The 17,067-nt window shown below is 37.6% G+C and overlaps 1 protein-coding gene across 1 annotated transcript in view; it reads left to right on the forward strand.

Annotated features, from left to right (window-relative positions):
• Positions 1-17,067, forward strand: part of cntnap5a (contactin associated protein family member 5a) — a 79,696-nt gene that overhangs the window by 34,362 nt on the left and 28,267 nt on the right. Inside the window, exons 4-10 of the mRNA XM_051906218.1 lie at positions 2,246-2,393; positions 5,797-6,000; positions 6,497-6,681; positions 8,637-8,780; positions 12,348-12,621; positions 14,479-14,622; positions 16,441-16,612. Of these exons, the coding sequence (XP_051762178.1) occupies positions 2,246-2,393; positions 5,797-6,000; positions 6,497-6,681; positions 8,637-8,780; positions 12,348-12,621; positions 14,479-14,622; positions 16,441-16,612 (1,271 nt within the window). The remainder of the gene's footprint in view (positions 1-2,245; positions 2,394-5,796; positions 6,001-6,496; positions 6,682-8,636; positions 8,781-12,347; positions 12,622-14,478; positions 14,623-16,440; positions 16,613-17,067) is intronic.

Genomic DNA, 17,067 nt, shown 5'->3' on the forward strand with positions numbered 1-17,067 from the left:
GGAGTTGATACAGGAATAGAGTTAATGAAGTATAGAGAGGAGCTGTTTACGTGGGCAGCCTGTAACCGGGACATCTCCCCGGATCCGATGGGAGCTCCACTGTGCCCTTGGGCTGAGGTGAACTGATAGGTAATTGGATGGATGTATTGTTGTTTTCTTTTTTCCCTCTCAGAGGTGGAAAAAGAGAGAGGAAGAAGCAGTCAGGGACAGGATGTTGTCGTCATTGAGTGCTCAAATGAGTGTCGGTGAGGAGCTGATGATGTAATGACAAATGTGCTCAGGTTGATGTTGATGCATTTAATAATGGAAAACAATATCTAAACTACTTTAGCAAGGGAACAAATTGTATCATAGCATAAAGTATAGAACTGTTTGATTTGAATCAGGCTATCTTTGTACAGTCAATGAAAAGAACAACAACAACAGCAAAAGACTTTGAGCAAGAAAATGTTCCCTTGTAACCTTTAATAAAAATAACTTCTCCCTCTTGCAGCAACATCTCTTCTTTTCTCTCATTTCACTCTGATATACCTCACAATAGGGATGAGTAGACTGTTGCAACTTGCGTTTCATGCCGACTTTAAAGTAGATCTTTCCACAAATTCCAATGCGCCAAGCTTGCTTATGTACAAAGGTGCTATCCTTAACACTTTTGGCTAGTGCAGTATTTCTTCTTCCGAGTCTGTCTGCAAGCAAAACAAAACAGGGTTTTCAAAGTCACTAATGTAAGATTGTTGTTTTTGCTGGCATCATAACAGCATTTGTGGGCTGTGAGTGGCTCACCAGGGGAGTTGATGATATTGTTGATGTTATTTATCTCAAAGGGACTTGGAGAAGTCTATCTTTGAAAAAAGTTGACGTCATCTCTTTGTGATTCATCCGTAACCATGTGGTGTTTTGGTCATTGGTTCTCATGTTCCATACAAGTCTCAACTGTGAAGTGAGTCAGACACAAATTACTGTCAAATTATGTGTGTTATCAGATGAAAATGAGTTGACATTTATATAAACTGTTGAGACCTTCAAAACAAATATTGCACTTTGGATTCAATTGGATTTGAGCATTCATAAATAGCATTATGCAGAAAACGCCTGATCAACCTGCATGTTATAAATTATTATAAGGTTCTTCCCATGAATATGGTATAAAATAAGACATGAAAATGTGATGTTACTTTTGTTAGTTTTTACAGAATTTTATAGTTTAAACCCTTGGTTCGTGTGATTTTATTTAAAAATAAATGGACATACTGATAATTTTATAAAATGTAGCATTATTAACGAATAATTTCATTATATTCATTATATTATATACACAGATCAGGCATAACATTATGACTACCTTCCTAATATTGTGTTGGTCCCCCTTTTGCTGCCAAAACTGCCCTGACCCGTCAAGACATTGCCCAAAGCATCACACTGCCTCCGCCGGCTTGCCTTCTTCCCATAATGCATCCTGGTGCCATGTGTTCCCCAGGTAAGCGACTCATGCACCTGGCCATCCACGTGATGTAAAAGAAAACGTAATTCATCAGACCAGGCCACCTTCTTCCATTGCTCCGTGGTCCAGTTCTGATGTTCACGTGCCCACTGTTGGCGCTTTCGGCGGTGGACAGGAGTCAGCATGGGCACTCTTACTGGTCTGCGGCTATGCAGCCCCATACGTAACAAACTGTAATGCACTGTGTATTCTGACACCTTTCTATCAGAACCAGCATTGACTTCTTGAGCAATTTGAGCTACAGTAGCTCGTCTGTTGGATCGGACCACATGGGCCAGCCTTCGCTCCTCATGTGCATCAATGAGCCTTGGTGCCAGTTCACCACTGTTCCTTCCTTGGATCACTTTTGATAGATACTGACCACTTCAGACCAGGAACACCCCACAAGTGCTGCAGTTTTGGAGATGCTCTGACCTTTCTATCCATCACAATTTGGCCCTTGTCAAACTCGCTCAAATCCTTACGCTTGCTCATTTTTCCTGCTTCTAATGCATCAACTTTGAGGACAAAATGTTCACTTGCTGCCTAATATATCCCACCCACTAACAGGTGCCGTGTTGAAGAGATAATCAGTGTTATTCACTTCACTTGTCAGTGGTCATAATGCTATGCCTGATCGTGTATGTACAGTATATAATACTTCTCATAATGAAAACGTGATTTGTGCCTTTAATGTTTCAGAAAACTACTGGGACTCCAAACTGTACCATAATCATAAGTGAAAACCTTTTTTTCTATTTCCAGAGGATTGTGGGTAACATGAATCCAGACAGTGTGGTCCACCATAAACTCAGCCAGTCTATCAGAACCCGGTTCCTCCGCTTCGTTCCTCTGGACTGGAGCCCCAGCGGTCGGGTGGGCCTCAGGGTGGCTGTGTACGGCTGTGCTTACCGTGAGTGAGAGTATTTCATGTTTAAAATATATATTACAAATGACCAGCAGGCATTTTACTTTCTGAGACACAGCAGTTACATCTATTGCTTTTATTTTTAAGGGTACACAGTATTTCTGTGCTTAGCATTAAAGTTGGAGTTTAGATGTAGTTTTCCATATTATGCAGTTCATATTTTACATCATTCCATAAGAGTTGAAAAGAAAAGAAAAGAAAAGAAAAGAAAAGAAAAGAAAAGAAAAGAAAAGAAAAGAAAAGAAAAGAAAAGAAAAGAAAAGAAAAGAGTGTTGCAGAATTACATTACAGAAGCAACCGATAGCAGTTCACACAGCACATTTCCGCAGTCTTGGTAACAGGGGTAATAAAATAGTTGTGGCACAGTATATAAGGTGATAACATTACCCATAATTCTTGCTGCAGATCTTCACATTCCTTCTGTCCTTTGTCCTTTTCTAGTCACAGAGTATATTTTACAGGTGTTGAATTAAGGTGACACAGATAATTAATTGCATGACAGCAGTAGTTTCACTTTGTTTCTTTAAATGAAGGTCGTTTGATGACTTTCTTTGTTAATACTTTTCCAAAACCGAACAAAGATGTCTAAATATCAGACACTTATCCAGAAAAGCTATGTTAGCTAGATAGATAAAAAGAAATGTGCCTTTTGAATGATACTGAGAATGGTTCAAATACAAAATGGATCAATTGTTGAATTACATAGACATTTATAAAAAGGTCCCACATTTAGCGCCTTCATTATTCAGTGGCATGATCCGTGTATTAAACTCGGATGAATGTGTACTTTGCAGATAAATGCTGCATGAAGAATCACAGTTCAGCTGTCTGTGCTAATTAACGACAGACACTTAAAGAATTCACATGTGAATCCCATGACAAATCTGAACCTAGTGTTTTGAGATGATGAATCTATGAGCACTGGTCTGATTATGTGCACTGGATCTTGAGTGTCGAATATAACCTTGAAAGAAGAGCATAAATGTTCTTTTAATTATACATGATTTGACGGCTAGTGCTCACTGGTAGTGCGGTGATTGCACCTAACAGCTCAGATTAACTTGAGCCGCATATCACATAATGCTAATCAGCCGACTGCTGTGACAGTTGTGAACTCAAGCTGAACCTGAGAATGGTGCAATACTAGATAAGTGTCATTATCACGACTGCAAGACTGTTATGCCCAGACCACATCCCTCATGGCTCACAGTATCCTTATTTCACCAAATGGAGCAGTTGCTTATTATCAAAAATAGGTCATTATATTCAATGCTGGAATATATACAGGCTTTTCTGCTTTACTGCACTAATCCAAAAAAGGAGGCATTCATTTTTTATCTATTTTTTAAACTCACTCCTTCGTTCATTTTCCCGTAGGCTGTGGGGTTTTTGCATCATGATTGGCATTATTCACTAATGATCTGGAACACAGATATAGAGGTTTCTGAAAAACAACGTTGCAAACAAGCATGAAAAAAGAACATTCTGTGTTTTGATTCTGAGAATATTTAGACTGTTTTTGGTCTATCAAAAATTAAAAAAAATTTCTGGAGTGTTGTTTATAAAGTCACACTGGCTGCATTGCTCAAAAGGGTAATAGGGAAATGGATCATAGCAGACACTTTCCTTCAGGTCATATGCCTTTTTGACCATCTCAAGACAAACTTCATTAACTTTCTGAGTAAAAATTCATACTTTATTTAGATTTCACTGAATATGTCATCTGAAAATTGAGAAACATTTCTGTTTACCAGTATGTGATATAGAATTGAGCATGTGAAGCATTTGATCTCAGGACATGTTATGGCATTCAGACACTAAAGTTAAACATTAGTTAAACGCTTGATTCGCTGAGTTGATCGTCTATGCTGCGAGCTGTTGAGCCCCATTAATTTGCTCGATTAAAACTTCAATGGGGAACAGTGCTCTTGTAAGAACTCATTTTCCTATAGCCTCCCATTTTCTAAGTAGCTCAATTAGAACTCCAGTTCTAGGCTGGAATACACTACATGACCTTTGCCCAGATTTTTGCCCCAATTTGCAGTTTGGAGGAGCTGATGCTAGTTGCTGAATGTCAGAGCCAGTCTGCAGAATTTAGGCAGTCGGAGTGGACAGATTTCACAGAAAATTGCGTTGTTTTTTTTTTAGCTTCAGGCTATGGTTTTATGGAGGATATCAAAAATGTTTGATATTTTGAGCTAATTTTAGAACACATTATTTGTATTTGTCATGCATGTCCTAGCAACGAGGCACATGTTTCTGCATGAATTTATTGTGTTCGGAACAAGAAGGTTGGGACTGTGTGATCATTCATTTAGTGTATGATGCCAGTTTTTCCTCTTTAACCATTTTCGTCAACATTTGACCCGTTAATAATACTAAAACTCTATATTGTATTATATATCTATTTAATTTATTTTTATTTAAAAAAACCCTACATGTACTGTGCTAGACTGGGACTAGTCACAGCACTTACATATTGTGGCCCTATTGTTGATTTGATTGCTTCTGTTGTTCTCCTCAAGTCTCTTTGAATAAAAGTGTCTGCTAAATGATTAAAGGGTTAGTTCATCCAAAAATGAAAATTCTGTCATTAATTACTCACCCTCATGTCATTCCACACCCGTAAACTTCGTTCATCTTCAGAACACAAATTAAGGTATTTTTGATGAAATCCGAGAGGTATATGACTCGTCCATAGACAGCCATTTAACCACCACTTTCAAGGTCCAGAAAGGTATTAAAGACATAGTTAAAACAGTCGACGTGACTGCAGTGGTTCAACCTTAATTGTGCGCAAAAACAAAACAAAAATAATGACTTTAATATCAACAATGATTATGTTCAGCACTTTCAGGTTCTACGTCAGAACGGCGACTCATTATTGGCCGGCTCCTGCGTTAGCATCACACGAATGCGTCGAATAGAGATACTGTTGAATAAAGTTGTTATTTTTGTTTTGTTTTTGCGCACAAAAAGTATTCTCGTTGCTTCATAAAATTCCCACCTTGGGTTAAATAAATTACTTATTGCTGTTATACTTGATTGTAAATTTGGATTTTAAGTGCAAAAATGTTGTTTCCTGAAATGTTTCTAGCGGCAAATTCAAGGCACCTGAAGAATCTTTCTTGAATACCAGAAATTTGAAAACTTTTGTTTCACAGGTGGTGTCAGGCAACTTTAATCCTTTCATCTTTAATCCCTGCAGATCACAGCTTTAGCAGTTTATCTGGTTTCATCATGATTTTTAATGTTATATTAACATTTAATGTGAAATGAATATCCACAATTGTTTTTTCTGTGTACTGTCTTTTTATTTGTTATTTACATTTTAAGTGAAATAAGAATGTCTCCAGTAGTTAATTTATACAAAATCTCATGTTCATAGGATCATATGTGGCTGATTTTGATGGCAGAAGCTCTTTGCTCTACCGATTCAACCAGAAGTCTATGAGCACGGTGAAAGATGTTATATCGCTGCGATTTAAGAGTCGACAGACAGAAGGTGTTTTACTGCATGGAGAAGGCCAGCGAGGAGATTATATCACTCTGGAGCTTCATCGTGGCAGGCTGGCCTTACATCTAAACCTGGGTGAGTTACAGTACTGAGGGAAGCTAGCAACTTCAAAGGGTTGAAGTATTCACACATTTAATCATATATACTTTGGAGTGGAGACTATTGTAGTGTTTGTATTGTTACGAAGCAAAAAATAATCATGATGGAATTCATGAGAATGCACAACTGTTTTCAACATAGACCGTAATAAGAAAAGTTACTTAAGCACCAAATCATTAGAATGATTTCTGAAGGATCATGTGACACTAAAGACTGGAGTAATGATGCTGGAAATTCAGCTTTGCCATCATAGGAATAAATTATATTAAATTCTAATCATTTTTCACAATATTACAGTTTTTGTTGTATTTTGGATCAAATAAATGCCGCCTTGGTAAGCATATAAGACTTATATTAAAAACAATAAAAAGATTTTACCAACCCCAGAGTTTTGAACAGTAGTGCATGCTAATGACTGGAAGTTATTCATGGCTATTAACATATGACTCATGAGAAACCTTCTCATTGGCAGATGACAGCCGGGTGAGATCCAGCAGTGCTCGTATGGTGGTCACTTTAGGAAGTCTCCTGGACGATCTGCACTGGCACTCTGTTCTGATCGAACGCTTTAACAAGCAGGTCAACTTCACTTTGGATAGACACACTCAGCACTTTAGGACCAAGGGTGATGGAGACTCTCTAGAGGTCGACTATGAGGTAGGACTCTGGGACCCTCTATTTTCCTCTTTTTGGAAATGACAAGCCTTTGAGGCGGCAAATTCTACATCTGTGCAGTTTGTCTGGTGTAGTCACAGTTGTACGCGAGCCTAAAAAGGGGCGCAGGAAATTTAGTTGGCTCTTTTAAATGGCCTGTTATACTAAATTCATTTGACCTAGATGTATGTTGATTTTTATATAGCTATAATGATAGACAAACAGGGACTTGTTTGAATAAAAAATAAAATGATATATTTCTAAAATAAAATATAGTAAAATATAATAGTTTCAGTCTTACATGATCCTTCAGAAATCATTCTGATATGCTGATTTAGTGCTCACACTAACAATAACATTTTTTATAAATCACCTTCTAACTGTTTTCAACAATATTTTTGTGGAATCTGATTCTTTCCAAAAAACAAAAAAAAAACAAAAAAACTGACCCCAAACATTTGAACGGTAGTGTATATCAAGCGCACTGATATAATTTTGAAATGAAATAATTCCCATTGTCCAAGTTTAATAAAATAATTTACTGAACAAATCATTGAATAAGTAATTGAACTACTATAAAATGATAATGAAGAGGGCCTCTTTTGAAGAAGGCAATAAAAATAAAATTCAACCAACAGATGAAAAGCAGGTGTTTGAGGTAAAGTACCTATATAACTACCACATTAAGTAGTTTTTGTATTTGTATTGTCTTTATCATGCAGGTTTGGCTTTCAGGGGGCCTAGGAAAATGATTTTTAATAGTCATGTGGTGCTAGATTACCACCAAAAAAAACAAAACAAACAAAAACAAAACAAACAAAAAAACAACAACATTATTGATCATCGAAGGGAAAATTTAGTTCATAAATCCACTGTGATGGAGTATATGCCTCCCCTCATATCACTGTTTCCCCAGGCCTCCATTGACTGTCCCAGAGCCAGATTTACAATAGTCAAAGGCTAACTGGAGCTGCACCTGAAGTTAATAGCACTATAAAGGCAGCAGTTCACCTCACCTATGAGAGATGACACTGTTCTGTGTATGAGCTGTACAAGGTGTCCTCAAGATCCAGGAATGACATGACATACTGTAGCTTGACTGCCACTGAGACCGCCTGGCCATAGACTGACCTTTATTTCCCTCAGCAGCAAGGACACTGCTGTTGTCGCTTTATGCTTCCTAATTACTTGATAGTGTTCTTCATTTATATATTTATTTTTAAATGTAAGCCCCTACAATCCTACTGTTTTTAAATGGAATCTAGTGCCCTGTGTAAAGGAACATCACTGGACTAAAGACAGTATTGCAGACAGATGTGCTGTATAGAAAGAACTGGGGAATGTAGAAAAAGTGTTCTAAAAAGAAAAACCTCATCCAAAGCATTCAAAATAGTTTCAAACTGCCCTGCAGCAGAGCTGGACAGTAACTGATGGAAAAAATAAATTCTGGGCTGTATCCATAAATTGTATAGAACCATGTCAGATTGTCCATATGTGAGATGGAGCTTAACAGAATGAGGCTCAAGCAGAATAACAATGATGCTTCACAGAATGTACAACGTAATGGCTAAGTCTCTTTTGGAAATATCTCTTTTGGAAAAGCCAAGTCAGGTACTGACCTTAAACCCACTGAAATGTTGTGGCATGACCTGAAACAAATCATGTAAGACAGTCCAAAATACCAAAGACTTCAGGCATTTTGTTTATCACCACAATGTGCCAGTCTCAAGACAATGTTCAGAAGCAGCTTTTATGGGCAGTGAGGGAAATGTGTGTGTAAATTTGATATATATATATATATATATATATATATGTATATATACATTTTATATATATATACATTTTATATAAATATACAATATTTATAATATATTGCAATATGTCATATATAAATAGAAAAACATATTTAATGTTGATAGTATTTTGAAATGAGATGTTTTATTCATTCTCTATAACAGCTAAGCTTTGGTGGGATCCCACTGCCAGGTAAACCTGGAACCTTTATTCGACGTAACTTTCATGGCTGCATGGAGAACCTCTACTACAATGGAGTGAATGTCATCGACCTGGCTAAACGACGAAAGCCTCAGATATACAGTGTGGTAAGCGGCTGGTTTATTAGGAGACATGGGTTTTGACCTAGTGATTCTGTCATCTTCTCACTTCTGCCTTCTGGGTATGATTCTCACAATCATACCCAGACATATTACTTCTGCCTCTTCAATATCAGCAACAATCATTAAAGGTGTGCACAAACTGTGCCAAATTTTACACTTTTAATTTCTCAGAAATTTCACAAATTATATTTTTATCACATTTGAGATCTGTTTTACTGCTGAAAAGCTGCTTGTTAGAAACAGAATGATCACATCACACTCTTGTCTATTTCCCTAAATAAAAATGACAAGACAACCATGACTTAATCACTTCAGAAGAGAGAAGAATAATATTGCATCTAGCTCTGTAAAAAACAATTAACTTATCTAGTAGTATTGCAATTAAAAGGCGCTGTGACCAACACTGACTATTCAACTTCAGTTTTCTCTGAACATACGATGACATCACTAAACAGTGATGGCACAACTATTGGAGCATCCTTCGTAGGTTTCTGCACAGCCCTAACTACATGTATATAGCTACATTGAGACCCAATATTGTTCAGTTGATCAGTGATAATCTCAGTTACACTTTATTTTAAGGTGACATAGTTACATTGTACTTACTCAAATACTGTACTGAGTAATATTACTTAACTACAACCCGAATTCCGAAGAAGTTCCGGACGTTAAATTTGAATAAAATGAAAACTAAAAGACTTTCAAATCACATGAGCCAATATTTTATTAGCAATAGAACATAGATAACATAACAAATGTTTAAACTGAGAAATTTTACACTTTTATCCACTAAATGAGCTCATTTCAAATTTGATGCCTGCTACAGGTCTCAAAAAAGTTGGCATGGTGGCAACAGATGGCTGAAAATGCAAGAAATTTTGAAAAGATACAGCTGGGAGAACATCTAGCAATTAATTAATTATTAATTGATATCAGGTCTGTAACATGATTAGCTATAAAAGCTGCTATAAAAGGGATGTCTTAGAGAGTCTCTCAGAAGTAAAGATGGGCAGAGGCTCTCCAATCTGTGAAAGAGTGCGTAAAAAGATTGTGGAAAACAATGTTCCTCAATGTCAAATTGCAAAGGCTTTGCAAATCTCATCATCTACAGTGCATAACATCATCAAAAGATTCAGAGAAACTGGAGAAATCTCTGTGCGTAAGGGACAAGGCCGAAGACCTTTTATGGATGCCCGTGGTCTTTGGGCCCTCAGACGACACTGCATCACTCATCAGCATGATTGTGTAAGTGACATTACTAAATGGGCCCAGGAATACTTCCAGAAACCACTGTCGATAAACACAATCCACCGTGCCATCTGCAGATGCCAACTAAAGCTCTATCATGCAAAAAGGAAGCCATATATGAACATGGTCCAGAAGCGCTGTCGTGTCCTGTGGGCCAAGATACATTTAAAATGGACTGTTTCAAAGTGGAAAAGTGTTCTATGGTCAGACGAGTCCAAATTTGACATTCTTGTTGGAAATCACAGACGCCGTGTCCTCCGGGCTAAAAAGGAGGGAGACCTTCCAGCGTGTTATCAGCATTCAGTTCAAAAGCCAGCATCTCTGATGGTATGGGGGTGCATAAGTGCATACGGTATGGGCAGCTTGCATGTTTTGGAAGGCACTATGAATGCTGAAAGATACATAAAGGTTTCCAGACGACGTCTATTTCAGGGAAGGCCTTGTGTATTTTAGCAGGACAATGCAAAACCACATACTGCAGCTATTACAACAGTATGGCTTCGTCGTAGAAGAGTCCGGGTGCTGAATTGGCCTGCCTGCAGTCCAGATCTTTCACCTATAGAGAACATTTGGCGCATCATTAAACAAAAGACAACCACAAACTCTTCAGCAGCTGGAAACCTATATCAGGCAAGAATGGGACCAAATTCCAACACCAAAACTCAAGAAACTCATCACCTCGATGCCCAGACGTCTTCACACTGTTCTGAAAAGAAGAGGAGATTCTACACAATGGTAAACATGCCCCCGTCCCAACTATTTTGAGACCTGTAGCAGGCTCATGTGGCTCATGTGTTTTGAAAGTCTTTTAGTTTTCATTTTATTCAAATTTAAAAAACATCCCAACTTTTCCGGAATTCGGGTTGTACTTGTACTTACTATAGAGTAACGGTTAAGGTTAGGGTTTGGTTTAGGGTTAGTTGTAATTATGCATAATTTGATGTTATTACTACAGTAATGTAGTAACTTGTAACTACGTCATCTTAAAATAAAGTTAAAGATCTCTTTTGATCAGAAACACCATTAACTTTACTCGTGGATATGGAAAATGAAAATACTGCCTTTTTGACATTTTAGCGATATTAACTTATTTTTATTAGAATCATTCGTCAGGTATATACACTCTATCCAAACCTTACGCTACTCTCTAAACAACGCTTTACTGCGCGCAAATCAATTAGCAAGTAAGCAGCAACCAGTGATTTTGAACTTAAGAAAGCTGATTGGTCAAAAATACATATGCTGAGGGCCAATAGCAAAACATAACCTCCAAATACATCTGCATAAACCTGTGCTCGCTCTGCCTCACCATATAATCCACTTGTTAATGCCAGAGTGTTTAACAAATGGCGGAATGCAAAAATCTAAAATCTGACATTTTCCGGAACAGGATCCGGCAGGATCCGGCTCAAATTAAGCACTGACGTTACACAGCTTAAGGCTGTCAGGTTGGTAGAAGGTCTGCCGAGGCCTCAGTTCAGCGATCTGGTGTCTGTACTGCCCTGTGGCACAGGGATCAATGAGGTGTTCACCTCACACTGCAGTAACCTTTTCACGCCTACGTGAGCTTCTGTCCTGCGGATGTGCTCTCTGTGTTTCTGTTACTCTCCGCGGAGCTGCGCTGGTGACATTTATCCAGACCGCCTGCTGCCTTTGTGGGTCTGGCTCTCAGCCTCTCCAATTCTCATGTAACCCTCCAGCTTTTTTTTTTTTGACAGTCTCTTGTGCTACCAGCTTTCTCAATTGCATTTTAATTTTGTACATTTCATGATAAAAATGACACTCTTTTGTTCTTTCCACTAAGTTTTTTCAACTGCAGTTCATATTCACGTTTTGAATATACCATTTCTATGATGAGCATGTTTTAATCTCTGTTAAATATTTTTAGTGTATAAAAAAAAAAAAAAAAAGGTAAATATTTTAGCAAAACTTGTTTTGCTGATTAATAATATTTGAAAAACTTTTATTTTTAGAGTCAAAGAACTTTTCTTGAAACTGGAATATATTTTTTGAAACTGTCATGAATACAAATTTCACATTTGTAACGAGAAGTAGATTTTTTTAAAAGAGTTATCCTTTTCTTTTTTGAGGACAGTCTTATACAGTGTCTCTTTTACTCTCTTGTGACTGCATGATTTTGGCCTCAGCAGTGTCACCTGACATCGATATAAATTCACTGATTACCTCAAGTGCAATCAACTACAGTAGATGCAATTGGGTCATTTGTACACAGGCTGCATTGCCATTTGGTCATTCCCTGCTTGCATGTAAACTGTTGCTTTGGCATTCTCCCTTCTCTCACAGGGCAACGTGACCTTTTCCTGCTCAGAACCACAGCTGGTGGCTGCCACATTTCAGAGCTCCAGCAGCAGCTTTCTGTCGCTGCCAGCTCCTGCACCGGTCCTGGAGGGCCTTTCGGTGCGCCTGCAGTTTCGCACCTGGAACCCTGATGGCCTGCTGCTGTCCAGTCCACTGATCTCTGGTCAGGAGCCTCATTACCTGATTTTGCAGATCAGCAGTGGGCGCCTCCACCTTACACACCAGACATCAACTCTGAAGATGTCAGAAGTGTCAGCTGGTGAGAAGACCCCTCTTTGCTCTTCTGTAGCTTGACTTTCAGTGCCAGTTCTCTCAGAAATACAGTTCAGATAGTTGCATTGAGGGAACTTTGTGGACAAACCCTGCTGAAAAAGCATCTTAAACTAGAAAGTTTGTTTGCTGGTCTTAGTTGGTGTCCCAGCCTGGGGTGAATGTCCCAAAAGCATTGTTGGTCAACTATGGTTCATGGTCCAATGAATCAGTGTTTCCTGAAACCATAATTCCAATGAACTTTTCTCAAGCAGCATCACAAAGTTGTGTGATTGGAACTACAGCCCTCAACCTGTGGTTACAAGCATAGTTTCTTGTTAGTATGACCTTAGTATGATACTTTGATCTCGAACAACCTAATTAGAAGAAGTTATTACTCCACCAACTGCATGACATTACAAATGACAGTTCTATATTGTGGTTCGAGCGACGGATGTGCGACAAAGTTAATGAGGTTTTGGGAAACTGTCGTGCCTAGCTAGTTAATTTAAACTGCTAAACTAGCTAAAAACCAGCTTGGCCAGGCTGGGAGACCAGTTTAAACCAGCTAAGAAGACCAGCAAGATGTTTTTTTTTTTTTTTTTTCCCAGCAGAATAGGCATAATTTTACAACAAGACTTTGTTCTTTAAATGCTGGCATGTACATAAACTGATTCAAAACATGGAGAAGCATAACAAACCCAGTCACTTATGTTGCTAAATCATGTAATTGATATAACGTTTATTCTTTTCAACATTCATTCTTAAGCTCAGCAATTTAACATGCACCAGGCAAATTGTAAAAGGTGTAAAGCTTCAGCAAGTGACACGGAAATGCAGCAGTGATCAAATGGTAGAGCTGTCACTTTTATCCAGGCATGACACACTCTAGCCACTGAAATGACTGCTTTGAAGGAGTCTAATTGGAAATGCTGCTCAGTTTCAGCAATTATGTGCACATAACGATCAAGAGTATAAATGTCTCTGTTTTTCAATTCAGCCAGCCTGGCAGTGCAGAGGCATCCTATTACTTTCACAGCACAGAATGACACGCTTTTTCTATGGTCCCTTTTCTCAACAATGAGATGCGTGAACAAAACAAAACCATTTGTATGAAAGTCAGCACTTACAGCTTATCTCCTCACCCAAAAAAGGCAAAGTCATTTTTGTTCAGCATTCTGGACAAAAGATCAAAGGAAACATACATGCTGGTCTAAACAAGATTAGTGTCTGAGACAGACAGTTGTGTGTTTCAGTCTAGTGAGAAATCCTGATGTTTGAACAACAATCGACACGCAGCAGGGGGAAGGAGGGCGCTCTCCATCTGTTGTGCACGGCCAGTCTGTGTTAGAGCTGTTGTTTTATCCTACCTGAAAAAAATTTTTTTTTTGGTCTAACTCACTTCATAGGAGTGTTGGCAGAAATAGAGAGTGTTGTAATTACCGGAATAGAAGAAGAGAAGCGCTTGAGCTCAAACGACAAACAGATGGCTGGCACAGGGGAGACTGTAGACACACAGCGGCCGCACACAGCTTGGGCGCCCTTCACATGTAATGGCCAGAATTAATTAAATCAAACCTCAAAGAGAATTTATCTTTTGGGGATGGAGGTAGAGGGGGGCAGGTTTTTTATTTTGCCAGCAGATTTGCTTTCTTGGCACTTTGTATTGTGATATAGAGTTCTTTGTTTTATCATGGCTTTGTTTTTTTTTTTGATGAGAGTTGACGGTTCACATACTGATTGTTGAATTTTACAGTATGTGTGTGGTTTGTTTAACATCATGTGATATCTTGTACTAAAAGGTGTTTCATGTTCATACACTCTTGGTGTGTTCTTTAAAACAGTACATGGCGATTTTGATTGACAGGTCAGAGGGTGAATGATGGTTTGTGGCATTCAGTCAGTCTCAACGCTAGAGGTCTGCAGATCGTCATGACTCTGGACAGTGAGCCCGCATCCACCATCCAGCTGACGAACTACCTGGAACCAAAAGACAAACACTATTTTGGAGGTAAAAGAGTGCACAAATATTTCCAGAAAAGACTAAAAGATCATTTCAGCTACAGTTGGGATCAGATTAGACATTTGCATTCATAAAAATGCAACTCACAAAGTTAAAACATTTAAAAATGAAGCAGATTCAAGATGAAGAGACAGTGTCATTTTAATATTATTTATATAGTATTGTAGTATTTATTAATATTTTTGAATTAGCTTTTATTTTTGTATTTTCAGTTTTAATTTTAATTTTAGCTAATGTGCTTTTTTGTCATTTTTATTAGATGTTGTTTTTTTTATATATATATATTTCTATATTTTATTTATTTTTATTTCAGTTTTAGTTTTAATTGTCGTAGTTCAAGTTAAACTTATTTCATATCAGTTAGTTACCAAGGCAGCATTTCTAATAATCTAATATTTTTTTATTTTATTTCAACTTTATATCAATTGCCAGAAACAGTTTTTAAAGGATTAGTTCACTTCTGAATGAAAATTTGCTGATAATTTACTCACCCCCATGTCATCCAAGATGTTCGTGTCTTTCTTTCTTCAGTCGAAAAGAAATTAAGGTTTTTGATGAAAACATTCCAGGTTTATTCTCCTTATAGTGGACTTCAATGGCCTCCAAACGGTTGAAGGTTTAACGATACCAGACGACGGACTTATCTAGCGAAACGATCGGTCATTTTCGAAAAAAATACAACTGTGTATGTTTTATATAAACGTTCAACTTACGGAACGAACGCAGCGCCAGTTACGTTTTTTCCGTAAGTAGAATAGGGAAGGTGTGAGACATACAGCGTAAGCATTTTGGAGAATGCGGAAATGCGGTTTTGGCGGAGGCACTTAGAAGGCGAACATTTGTTTATATAAAACATATACAGTTGTATTTTTTCGAAAATGACCGATCGTTTCGCTAGATAAGACCCTTATTCCTCGTCTGGTATCATTTAAAGCCCTTTGAAGCTGCACTGAAACTGTAATTTTGACCTTCAACCGTTTGGAGGCCATTGAAGTCCACTATAAGGAGAATAATCCTGGAATGTTTTCATCAAAAACCTTAATTTCTTTTCGACTGAAGAAAGAAAGACATGAACATCTTGGATGACATGTGGGTGAGTAAATTATCAGGAAAAGTTTATTTGAAAGTGGACTAATCCTTTAATAGTTTTATGAACAATAACACGAGCAAGAGCTAAAGATGAACTATTCTAGATAAATGTAATTATGTATTAAATTAAATATTTTTATGTATTAAATATTAAATGAAATATATAAATATAATAGCAATGCCCATAATGGCCCCAATTTTGCCCTAATAATTTTTCCTTTCTGTATTTTGGTGGCATAAATGAAGATAATGATGTGTGAAATTGGGAAGATATAGATAACATATTTTAGCGTCAGTGTCACTTTTGAAGCACTTTTTGTTTTTATATTTATTTTTTCGGTAACACTTTACAATAAGCCTCATTAGTTAACATTAGTTAACTACATTAGTTAACAAACTAACAATGAACTGCACTTCTACAGCATTTATTAATCTTTGTTAATGTTAATTTCAACATTTACTAATACATTATTAAATTCTTGTTAACATTAGTTAATGCACTGTGAACTAACATGAACAAACAATGAACAACTGTATTTTCATTAACTAACATTAACGAAGATTAGTAAATAAAGTAACAAATGTATTGCTCATGGTTAATTCATGTTAGTTAATACATAATGTTTAACAAATGAACCTTATTGTAAAGTGTTACCATTTTTTTTCTTTTATAACATCCATACCTACAGTCAGGTGTATTTTCTTCTCATTTTTCAGGATGTCCTGTATCCCAGAACAAATCCAGCTGCTTCAATCCCACGATGGCCTTTCAAGGCTGCGTCCGAATCATCCTTGTCAACAACCAACCTGTTGATCTTCTGTCAGTCCAGCAAGGCCATCTAGGAAGCTACAGTCAGCTACAGTTTGACTTATGTGGCATCCGTGACAGGTGCAGTTTTCATTTCACAGTTGAACATATGCCTCATCCATATTTCTTTTGCTGTTTTACATTTGTCTACCACAAAAAATATCTGTTGGATTTAATTTTATTCATAGCACCTTGGAAACTTGAATATATGAGAGCTGTTCTTTGTCATTAAGGCCTCAGGTCTTGCTGTCTGAGCTATTGGCAGAACCCTAATTAGAACTAGAGGAAGTTCATTTGTACTTTCATTGTGGTTTGTGGCCCACTAACAAGCTCAGTGCTTCGTTCGGCACTTCTTCTCATTACTGCATACTGGAATCAGAGGCCTCATCGACCCTGAGCCGCATGACCCCTGCTGTCCCCCAGGCCTACAGGGGTCCAGCTTGGAGGATGGGGGAATTTCTGCTCTTGTCTCCTTATTAACTTTCTTTTGAGTAAACAAGATAAATGGCAACAGTTGAAGGTGGGATCTTCAGTTA

Source organism: Ctenopharyngodon idella, chromosome 9 (assembly GCF_019924925.1).
Source record: "Ctenopharyngodon idella isolate HZGC_01 chromosome 9, HZGC01, whole genome shotgun sequence".
Lineage (NCBI taxonomy): Eukaryota > Metazoa > Chordata > Actinopteri > Cypriniformes > Xenocyprididae > Ctenopharyngodon > Ctenopharyngodon idella.